The 12175-nt window shown below is 42.0% G+C and overlaps 1 protein-coding gene across 6 annotated transcripts in view; it reads right to left on the bottom strand.

Moving 5' to 3' along the window:
- Positions 1-12175, bottom strand: part of RAD50 (RAD50 double strand break repair protein) — a 212700-nt gene that overhangs the window by 96969 nt on the left and 103556 nt on the right. For 4 of the 6 annotated variants that reach the window (XM_057307423.1, XM_057307421.1, XM_057307422.1 and 1 more), the window contains one exon: positions 10537-10716. The exons of the other annotated variants lie outside the window; for them this stretch is intronic. In XM_057307423.1, coding sequence (XP_057163406.1) covers positions 10537-10641 — 105 coding nt within the window. In that variant the 5' untranslated portion in view covers positions 10642-10716. The remainder of the gene's footprint in view (positions 1-10536; positions 10717-12175) is intronic. 6 annotated transcript variants of the gene reach the window in all.

Here is a 12175-nt window from a genome sequence, read left to right as displayed (position 1 = left end):
GCCCCAGGACTGGCTCTGCACTCAGCGGGGAGTCTGCTTGAAGATTCTCTCCCTTTGTCCGTCCTCCTACTCACGCACATGATCTCTCTTTCAAATAAATAAATAAATAAATAATCTTTTTTGAAAGAAAGAAATACTGGAGAGTAGCACTAGTATTTAACACAGTGGACCCTCAATAAATGTTCACAATGTTCCAGTGTTACGCCAAGGGAGGGGAGCAAACCACCATTTACTGATCTCCTCAAATGGGTTAGGACTTTCCTAAACATTTTACGTCACTATCTCAATTAATTCTCATACAAACCAATGAAAGACAGTAGCATTCCTTCTTTATGATATGAAATCAAAGGTTCAGAGAGTTTAAGTTACTGGTCAATGTCACACAGCTACTAGGTGATACAGCTGAGATTCAAACCCACACTGAGACGTCATTATCACCCACAGTCCATTAGGGTTCATTCTTGGTGTTGTACCTTCTATGGGTTTTGACAAATGTATAATGACATGTATCTGCCGTTATGGTATCATACAGAAGAGTTTAATTGTCCTAAAAACCCTCTGCACTGCACTTTTCTCATCCCTCCCTCCTCTTTAACCCCTGGCAACCACTCATATTTTTACGTTTTTATAGTTTTGCCTTTTCCAAATATCATAGCATTGGAATCAAACAATGTACAGCCCTTTCAGATTGGCTTCTTACACTTGCTAATATCCATTTAAGTTTCTTCTAGGTCTTTTCATTGTTCGATTGCTCTTTTTTTTTAAAAAAAAAAGATTTTATTTATTTATTTGACAGAGGGAGAGACAGCGAGAGAGGGCACACAAGCAGGGGGAACGGCAGAGGGAGAAGCAGGCTCCCACTGAGCAGGGCGCCCCGATGCGGAGCTTGATCCAGGACCCAGGGATCATGACCTGAGCCGAAGGCAGAAGCTCAACGATTGAGCCACTCAGGCGCCCCTGCTCATTTCTTTTTAATGCTGAAAAATATTCCATCATCTGTACGTACCACAATTTATTTATCGATTCACTTACTGAAGGATATCTTGGTTGTTTCCAGGTTTCGGCAGTTATAAATAAAGCTGCTATAAACATCTATGTGCAGATTTTTGTGTGGATATATTTTCAACTCTCTTGTGTAAATACCGAAGAGAGTGATTGTTGAATTGTCTGGTAAGAATATGTTTAGTTTGTATTAGAAACTGCCAAAGTGTCTTCCAAAGCGGCTGTACCACTTTGCATTCCCACCAGCAGTGAATGAGAGTTCCTATTTCGCCACATTCTTGCCAGCATTTGGCGTTGTCAGTGTTTTGGACTTTGGCCATTCTAACAGGTGCATAGTGATATCTCGTTTGTATTTACAATTCCACAATGAAACGTGATATTGAGCATCTTTTCATATGCTTATTATATATCTTCTTTGCCAGAGTGTCTGTTCACATCTTTTGCTCCCTTTTGCCCATTTTTAAATCAGCTAAAAACACTTCAGGAGGAATAAAAACTGAAGAATGTATTACAATAAATTCTCACTAAAATAACTCTTAGTGGGAGAAAAACCATCTCAGAAGGAAGGTCTGAAATGCAAGAAGGAATTGTACAGTCATTGTCTTACACAAGATGATAGTATCTTCCTCCAGAAATGATGCATTTCTAGCAAGCAATTAGGGTAAGAACAGCTCATCTCAATTTAGTCTGAGATACAGCTGATTGAAAGCTGCGTTTTGGTTTTAAAAGACCGGTCTATTTCGGTTAGTTCTTAAACTATAACTCTTCAGGGGTCCCAGGGGAAAGCCTGGAAGTATTTATAGAAACCCCTCCTACTTCCTGGGCACTGAACTCCAATTTTTGTTCCTCCATATCCATGAAACTGTCTAAAACTCTGCTTTACCCACGGTCCCTCAGCCACAGCTTTTCTCTTGGCTTCTCTGAACCTCTATACCACTGCTTACTAATCGGTAAATGCCTCAAAGCAAGAAGCTATGCCAAATGTCAGGCCCACTTCTAAGCTTACCTTCTTTATAGTCTCTTAAGTTTTCATTGCTATGTCAGCTCTCTAATTGTTTTAAACAGATTTTTAAAACTATTTAACCATCTTTCCTAATTGCTTAGCTACAGGGCTAGTCTGTACAAGCTAGTCTGCCACGGCCTGGATTCAAAGTGTTTTTCTGGTCTTTGCAGAGGACAGAGGATAAATTGAATGAGAAAATAGACCTCTTGCATGTTTCAAGTCTTTCATGGTGGCAGTCAATCAGGAATACAGTATTTCTCTTTGATTTTCTGTCTTAACTTAACAGGGTCCAGATAGTTTCAAGGCCTTCCACTTGTCCCTTACTTCATGGGTCAGAGAACCAATATGAAGGCTCTCCCAGGTGCTAAGAATGTTTATCTCAAGTATATGGTAAAGAACTAAAAAAATAATCTAAGGGTATAAAAAAGACTCATGCCAAAGCTCCATTTATCACTTGTCCTAAGCGATTTCCATTCTAGCCAGAATATGAATATCATGGAGGCATTTAGGTTTTCCAGGCATCAGTGTCAGCTCACACCTCATATGAATCAACCTTTGAAAAGTCTGAGTCTTCCCTGGAGCACCTGGGCGGCTCAGTAGGTTAAGCATGTGACTCCTTGTTTCCGCTCAGGTCATGATGTCAGGGTCGTGAGATGAGCCCCGTGTTGGGCTCTGTGCTGGGTGTAGAGCCTGCTTGAGATTCTCTCTCTCCCTCTCCCTCTGTGCCTTCCCCCACTCTCTCACCCGCTTGTGCTTGCACTCTTCCTCTCTCTAAAAAAACCACAAAAACCAAAAACAGGGGCACCTGGGTGGCTCAGTTGGTTAAGTGTCTGCCTTCAGCTCATGTCATGATCCCAGGGTCCTGGGATTGAGCCCCGTGTTGGGCTTTCTGCTCAGAGGACAGTCTGCTTCTCCCTCTCCCTCTGCTGCTCCCCCTGCTTGTGCTGTCTCTCTCTCTTTCTGCCAAATAAATAAATTAATTAAATTAAAAATTTTAAATAAAAAAACACAAAAAAACCCAAGAATATAGATTTCTGAGACCCACCCTGGATCTGCGTCGGCTCTGTGCTCAGTGTGAAATCTGCTGGAGATTCTTTCCCTCCCCCTTTGTCCCTCCCACCCCTCACACATGCATGTGCATGCACTCTCTCTCTCTCTCAAATAAATAAGTAAACAAATAAAATATTTAAAAAAGAGAAAATCTGAGCATGTCCTTTACCAGTGCATGGTTATTCTGTTGAATGGTTCTTGGTCTCTTTGGTAAAGGATTGAAGAAAGAAAGCTTACTGCATGAAGTAGGATTTTAGGGCCCCTCCCATTTAATAAATGGATACTGGGATCTGGGAAATGGATGAAGGATGGGATTTTCCATTGTGGTGGTTCTTGCACACCTCAACCCATAAGCTCTTGATTGACTCTAACGACCTATACATTGATTAGCATGCTGATTGATTATCTACCTCTCTTGCCTCTTGAAATGCTTTACTGTATTAGCCACTACTATAAATCCAAGGGTCAAAGGGACTTTATATAGCCTGACTGCTCATTGCAGTAATTATGACCACTTCGTTTCCAATGGTTAAGTGCTTCCAACCTGGCCTCTGCCATTCTAGGGATTCCATCTTGCCCACTGATATTAGGGAGCCCATGTCAATGGCATCATCCCCCACCTTCAACACAGCTTATGGAGAACTTCTACTACCAAGCTTTGCAATGATGCCTGGTTCCCCTCACTAGTGCATGTGCTATGTTAGTGAAAGGTGTGTTCTCTGTGCCCTCCAGAGAACATAGTCAGATAGTGGGTACTCAGACCATATACAGTACATCTATCTAGTATTTCTACTCCTGAGCTATCTGCCCTCTTCTTCAACACCATGGAAAGGAAGTTCTGGCATCTCCATTTCATATTCTGTAGGCCATCACCAAGTCAGACTTCAAAGAGCCATTCCAGCAAACTGTTAGGATCAGCTCTGGGTGTTCTTGCCAAAACATGAAATCCTGCATCATAGTGAGAAACCCCCTCCCCATCAATGAATTCAACTCTATCTACTCAACTCTATATTCTTCTGGACTAACAGGATCCACTTGGCTGTGGATTCTGACAGTGCCTATCTGTAAGCTCCCGCGCACCTGAATGTCAGCTGGGACGCTAATGCCTCCCAGCTTCAAGCACACTTCTACGCTCCGCTGGAACTGGGACCCTGGAAGCCAATTTCTCCTTTGCCAGCTGATTCTCTGTTAGGGTCTGTCAATAGGGGGCGCTAGACTGAAGGCTGGAGGAAGAAGGGACTTGCTCCTTCTTGTTTGCTTACTTTCCCTGTTTTTGCCTCCTATTCCTGTCTTTTATATTCCTAATCCTGATCTTAGTGTTACCTTGGCAGCAGGCGTTCATTCCAGCAGCAGCAATTGGTTACCTTTTGCAGTTTTGCCAACATTCTCTCAAACAACCTTAGTGCGTTTCATCCCCACTCCCAAGACCCCAGCACCACTCAACCAGCACCTTCGCCCCAGAGATCTGGATCCCATTCCCATCAGCCCATTTTCTGAGCTCAGAACACCACCAGCCGTAGAGTCGTGCCCCTTCCGCAGAGCTTTGACCTTCAGGTCCGGGAGTTCCTTCACTTAAGGCTGTACATTTTAATAATTCTAACCTCCTCCCTTTGACCTCCAGCCACAGGGGCGTTGGCTGCTTCCCACAAATCGCGACCTTCATAATACCTTATTGTTCCCTTTCTGTGTCTCCAGTTATCCAATACCTGCTTAACGATTATTTATATTCAATTCACTCTATTAAAGTAGCTGGTATAGCTTCTGTCTTCTGATGGGGCCCTAACTGATACAAACTATTCTGAGCTTTAATTCTGATTACCGGCCTGCAGACAGTGGGGAGTGTGCAGAGGAGAATAAATGTCATCTTGGGAAGCACCTGCGTCAAGAGAAATAATTTTCCTGTCTCCAAGCAAGGAGGAGCTAGTACACTTTGTCAAGGGGGAAAGGGCTGCTCCTGCCAGTTAAGGAGAACTCAGAAGAATTTGGGGTTCAAAGAGCCTCAGGTTTTCTCACCCACGTGTTCCTATCCCAGGTCTGATGGTCCCACACTCTTGCTATAAGGGCCACAACTTTGCCATAGAAGAATGCCAAAGGTGCACAACTATTCTCCTTTGAAGCTCTACAAAGACCTGCAAATAATCAGACCCTGAGCCTAATTCTCAGCTCAGTCTGCCCTGTGGCCACAGGAGATAAGGGTCTCCATTTTTTTTAAAGTTTTATTTATTTAAGTAATCTCTACACCCAATGTGGGGCTCGAACTCATGACCCCAAGATCGAGAGTTGCACGCCCTTGTAACTGAGCCAGCCAGACGCACCAGGAGTCTCTTTTAAAGTTGCCATGGAAGTCTGCTAGCGTTCAGAGCAGACCTTAAATTGGAATTAGATTGCTCTGAGCCTATCCCTCTTTTTTGGTAAGGTCTTGAGGGCTATCAGAAGAGTCATCATGCTCTGCAATTGCAGTTAATTACAATCCTTGCAATTAACATAGCTCCCATATATCTCACCCACTTCATCTTCCATTGCCTTGCTCTCCATCTGTTTTCATCCAAATTAACCAGATAAAAGCTTTAAAAAACTCCAAAGCCACTGCATGCCAGAAGTTACTCTCAATCTGCTTAGCACCAGCAATAAGTTCCTATTATTTTGGAGAGGTGAGCAATTTGACTTCAAAATTTCATTCCAAGTGTTTGTTACATCTGATACCAACTGTCCGTAGCCAGGGTATCCTCAGAAAGCAGAGCCTGAGGCAAGCATTGAAGCGCTGACACTTAATTTGGGAGTTATAAGCCTGTATTGGTTAGGTTGAGGGAAAAAGGAAGGTGAGGCAAGAAAGACGTGCAACAGTGTGGTGTGATACTTCAGCGTACTGGCCACAACTTCACACCAAGGTGTGAGCATGCATAGCACATCTCTCTGCAGGTACTTGTGCTTGTCCCAGGGAATTTCTGCAGAAGTGCTGGAAGAAGAAGAAGGCAGAACAGCAGAGAGAAAGGCCAAAGGAGAAGGGAATTCATATGCCAGGCTCCCTTCTATCTGCCACATCCCATTGGTCAAATTCTCCTCTGTTGTATTATTGGGTCAGTGGCAGCCAAGTAGAAGCCAGCCTACATTCCACGCAGTGTGGCATTTCAACTGTGCCTGGAAGCCTAGGGGTGACTTGGTGTGAGTGGGGTGCTGATCGAGAGAGAAAGGAGGTGGGGGAACTCTGAGAAGGCACACAAACATGTGCCCATGCAAATATAAATGCCAAAAACTGATGCAAGAATACAAAGGGTTCTATAACCATTACAGTAACTGAATTAATCATTAAATCATTAAAAAGAATACACAAAGGCTAGACAGCTTTATGGGTGAGTCCTTCCAAACTTTCAAGTCATATGTAATTTGAAACATATATAAACTCATACAGAAAATAAACAAAACACAATAGTTCCCAGCTCATTTTGAGAAGCTAAAATATATTAGTAAAATTAGAGGGGGACATCATAAAAAAAGAAAGTTATGAAGCCATAGTCACTCATGAACATGCACATAAAAATTGTAAAGAAAATATTATCGATCCAAATCCAGAATGTATAAAAAGATACTATGTAACAACTAAGTTGAACTTATTCTAGGAATTCAAGATTCAAATCTATTAATGTAATTTATCATTTACCACATTAAACAATTAAAGAGATAAATTACATATCAATGCACAAAAAGCATTGCTGAAATTTAACATCCACTTATTAGTACTACCTTTAGTAAAGTTAAAAAAAAATGGAACTTCTTTAATCTGAAAAGTTTACAGCAAATACTGCACTCAATGGTGATATGTTAAAAACATCCCTTTAAAAGTAGGAACAATGTGGGGGTGCCTGGGTGGCTCAGTTGGCTGAGTGTTGACTCGAGGTTGTGGTATCAAGCCCTGTGTCAGGCTCCACACTGGGCGTGGAGCCTGCTTAAGATTCTCTCTCTCCCTCTCCCTCTGCCCTTCTCTCCCATACATACATAAATAAATAAATAAATTAATTAATTAATTTTAAAAAGCAGGAACCAATGCAAGAATGTGCCGGACCACTGTATGTGCACTGCACAATCCCAGGGAGCACATTTGACATCATAGACATTGTGGACTGGAATATGTATCAGGATAATTTCCTACCAGGTAGAAGTAAACGGTATTGAGGAAGAAGCCTCTTCTTCCAATTTACATAGAAGCTTTATATGGGCTACTGGTGGTGCTGGATAAGGTTAACTCCGTTTTGTTTAAAAACTGTGACTGCAGGTACTGGCCTTTGCAACAAGATTATAAATAGTACTAATAAATATGAGGATAGTAACAGAAGAAACAAAATTCACGTACAGACACAAATATCTGCATATATATATATACATATGCAGATGATACAAAATGACAAAAATAAAACCCAAAAGGATGTAGGGGTAGTAAATGACTATAAGTAATGAGAGTTTATCAAACTGCTTAATCAATATAGAAAATCAATCACATTGTTACACATCACTAACAAATAGAAATATAATCTTGAAGAAGATATCATTTATAACACTTAGAAAAATATAAGGTGCCAAAGAATAAGTCTAACAAAGTGTGAAAAACTTTACCGAAAGTTGATTCAAAGCTTTACTGAAATAGTTTTAAAAGGACCTTAACAAACACAGAGACCCACCATGACCATGGACACAAAAAGTCAATACCATAATTTGGAACCTGATCTATAAATTCAATATAAATCCTATCAAAACCCCAACAATTTTTTTCATGGTACTTACAAAGCTGATTCTAAAATGTACACGGAAGAATGAGCATCCAAGAATAACTAACACAATCCTGAAGAAGGAGATCAAAGGGGGAGCTCTTGCCCCATGAGATATCAAACTAATAATTAGGTCAGCAAGATCTTGACATACGGTAGGGTAGTGGTTTTTAACCAAGAGCGATTTTCCCCCCTGGGAGAACATTTGGCAATTTTTGGTTGTCACAGCTGGAGAGAAAAAAGAGGCTACTGCCAGGATCTCATGGGCAGAGGCCAGGGACGATACTACACATCCTACTTTGCCCAGGACAGCCCCCACAGCAAAGAATTATGCCGTAAAAAATGTCAGTAGTGCCAAGGGTGAGAAATCACAGAGTAGAGAGACAGAGACCAATAACTAATAATTTTCTACAAGATGGGGTGGGGTGCCTGCGTGGCTCAGTTGCTTGGGTGTCCAGCCCTTGATTTCAGCTCAGGTCATGATCTCGGGGTCATGAGATGGAGCCCCTCATCAGGACCCACCTTTAGCGGGGAGTCTGCTCCTCTCTCTCTCTTCTGCTCCCTCTGCCCCTCCCCCTGCTCGTGTGTGCTCTCTCTCTCTCAAATAAATAAATAAATAAATCTTAAAAAACAAGAAAAACAAAAAAAACAAGGGCGCCTGGCTGGCTCACTTGGTAGAGCGTGTGACTCTTGGTCTTGGGGTCGTGAGCTCAAAACCCCACATTGGCCGTGAAGCCTACGTTAAAAATAAATATATAAATAAGTGAATAAATAAATAAAATAAAATAAAAATATGACCTTGGGGTGAGCATATCTATCAGGAGACAGCTGGAATACTTCCAGTAAACTGGGTAATTTGAGAAAATTGTATTTAATAATGGGGCCATTGTAACGGTGAGAACAGGATATAGGGAAATCAGGAGGGAAAATGCAATCCTTTGGGGCTAATAACAGGAGCTTTAACAGGAGAGGGACAGTTGGTAAAACTCTAAGATACAGAGGGCTGTGGGGAAAGGGCCACCTGTAGGAGCTGGGACCTTCAATCAAGGACACAGCTAACCTGCAGCAGCCTTACAAGGAGAGAGCTGGGAGGACAAACACGTTGACTTCACTTAGCTCCCACCCTTAGTTTGCCTGTCGGGGCTCCTCATGGTCAAACCCAACGGGGAGCCCAGGAGCAAAGAAGTCATTAATGTAATCCAGACAAGTCTGTCCCCCGGACACAGAAAAGGCCAAAGAAGTGGATCTAAAGGAGCAAACAAGAGCTCTTCAGAATGAATGGAAGGATTTCATAAATAAAACACTCAAAGCACAGATCATTAAGGAAAAGATATATACACTCAACATTCAACAAATTTACTGAGTAAAAGAAAAGACAAGTTATAAGCTTGTTATATATAAGGACACATATTTGTGTTACGTATAAATGACAAAGGATTCGTTTTCAGAATGAGTAACAAAGTCTTCTTGATAAGAAAAAGATAAGTCCTCAATAAGAAAAAGATAAATAACCCACCAGAAAAAAACAGGTAAATGACATGAGTAAGCATATTCTCAGAACAGGAAGCACAGATGGCCAATAAACATAAAGAGATGTCAACCTTGTTAGTAGTCAGGGAAATACAAAATTAAACCGCAATGAGATAGCATCTCACACCCACCAGACTGGCAAAAATTTTAAAAAGTCAAGATATTACAAGTATTGTCCAGGATGTGAAGTAAAAGGAATTCTTACACACTGTGTGTGGGACAGTAAAAACTGGTACTCTTGAAATGCAGAGCTAAGAACATTGAGACACGTGTACTCCATGACCCAGAATTTCAGTCTGGTATAAGGTCTAAAGAAATTCTTGCACATGGACATTAGGAGATTTAAGAAAGTATGTTCATAACACCTTTGGGTTTTCTTTTTACTTTTTCTAAAAAATATTTTATTTATTGATTTGAGAGAGAGAGGGAGAGAGTGTGCATGAGTTGGGGGGAGGGGCAGAGGGAGAAGCTGACTCACCGCTAAACAGGACCCTGAGATCATGACTTGAGCCGAAGGCACATACTTAACCAACTGAGCCACCCAGGTGCTCCATGATTGGGTTTTCTTTAACAAAATTTTTAATTAAATTAAATTAAATTTTATTTTTAAGTAATCTCTACATCTAACATGGGACTTGAACTCATAACCCCAAGATCAAAAGTCAGATGCTCTACTGACTGAGCCAGCCAGGTGTCCCATCAATTATTTTATTTTATTTTATTTTATTTTATTTTATTTTATTTTATTTATTTATTTAGAGAGCGAGAGTGACAGAGCACAAGCCGGGGGGTGGGGGAGAGCAACAGAGGGAGAAGGAGAAGCAGGTTCCTCACCAAGCAGGGAGCTCAATGCAGGGCTCGATCCCAGGACCCTGGGATCATGACCTGAGCCAAAGGCAGATGCCCAACAGACTGAGCCACCCAGGTGCCCCCAAGTTTTTTATTTTAAAATAGTTGTAGATTACAGAAAAATTGTGAAGAGAGTACAGAGTTCCATGTACTCCACATCCAATTTCCCCTACTATAAACATCTCACAATTGGATGGTACATTTGTCACATTAATAAACCAATATTGATACACTATTATTAAAGTCTATACCTTATTCAGTTTTCCTTAGTAATTACCTAACATCCTTTTAACTTCACTGTTTCTAATAGCTAAAACTGAAAAAAAAAAATGAAATACCCACCAGTATAAAATAGATAAATTCTTGGGGTGCCTGGGTGGCGCAGTCGTTAAGCGTCTGCCTTCGGCTCAGGGCGTGATCCTGGCGTTGCGGGATCCAGGCCCACATCGGGCTCCCCCGCTGGGAGCCTGCTTCTTCCTCTCCCACTCCCCTGCTGTGTTCCCTCTCTTGCTGGCTGTCTCTCTGTCACATAAATAAAAATAAAAAATCTTTTAAAAAAATAGATAAATTCTTGTTTGGTCATTCACTGGGTTGCAGTAAAGTAAATGAATGTACAGATATTTGGGTCAACATGGATGAGTCTGAAAACATTTTACTGAACTTGGGGCGCCTGAGTGGCACAGTCCTTAAACGTCTGCCTTTGGCTCAGGCCGTGATCCCAGCGTTCTGGGATTGAGCCCCACATTAGGCTCCTCTGCTGGGAGCCTGCTTCTTCCTCTCCCACTCCCCCTGCTTGTGTTCCCTCTCTTGCTGGCTGTCTCTCTATGTCAAATTAATAAATTTAAAAAAATCTTTAAAAAAAAAAAGAAAACATTTTACTGAACAGAAAAAGCAAGTCTTAAATATATCCAACAAGATTCCATTTATAAAAAGGTCAAAAATGGGGTGCCTGAGTGGCTTGGTGGGTTAAGCGTCCAAGTCTTGGTTTTGGCTCAAGTCCTGACCTCAGGGCCCTGATCTTAGGGTTGTGAGACTGAACCCCATGTCCGGCTCCATGCTGAATGCAGAGTCTGCTTGAGACTCTCTCTTCCTCCCCCTTTGCCCCTCCCCCTACTCTTTCTCCCTCAAATAAATAAAAAAAAATCTTTTTTTTTTAAAAAAGGTAAAAAATGGGCAAAATAAAATCATATATAATTTAGGGATATTTACATATGTGATAAAACCATGAAGAATAGCAAGAAATAATTAAGCACAAAAATCAAGACAGTGGCTACCTCTGGTGAGGAGGGAGTGGGATATTATGGGAGAGTCACCTTCTCAGGGATGGGGTGGAGGACACATGGATTTTAAAATTTTTGTTAAGTTTTAAACTGTACATTTTTTGTATGTATGATGTTTCATAACAACAATTTTAAAAGCTCTTATCCCCCTGTTCTTTTTGCCCCCATAAAACATATTTCCCACACGGTCCTCATCCTCCAGAATTCTGGCTAGAGGGAAAAGGTGATGTGTTCGCATCAGAGCAAACAGGAACCCCAGTCCTCCATGCGCAAACCAAAGAAATGTGATTATGTCTCTTATCACCCTTTCAAACCCACCACACATCATGGTGCTTCCTGTTTCTCAGAAGCTGAAACGGTGCTGACATAACGTAACGAGTGGAAAAGAAGCCGTTTGCACAGATTCACCCAGAAGCCTGGTATCACCCCAGTGGACGGACGGGACTCTCGGATATGGTCAGGAGCAAGGCCAAACCCAGGGCCCACGTGGGGGAATGACCCCAAGTTTGAAGATTCACAGAACAGGTGACCCTCCCTCGCTGTAAGAGTGAGCAAGGCCACCACCATCTGCCCCGAAAGATGCCTTCTGCCACAGCAAGGGGCAGCTTCTTGGCGGGCCCCTTTGCCCAGGCACTGCTGCGCTCTGGGCACCGGCCTCCTGCTAGTGCCTGGGAAAGTCCCCCACCGCTGGCATGGTCACG

The sequence above is a fragment of the Ursus arctos genome, unplaced genomic scaffold (genome assembly GCF_023065955.2).
Source record: "Ursus arctos isolate Adak ecotype North America unplaced genomic scaffold, UrsArc2.0 scaffold_5, whole genome shotgun sequence".
NCBI classification, from domain to species: Eukaryota; Metazoa; Chordata; class Mammalia; order Carnivora; family Ursidae; genus Ursus; species Ursus arctos.
The sequence above is the reverse complement of the archived record's forward strand: the minus strand, read 5'-3'. Positions and strand labels throughout refer to the sequence as shown.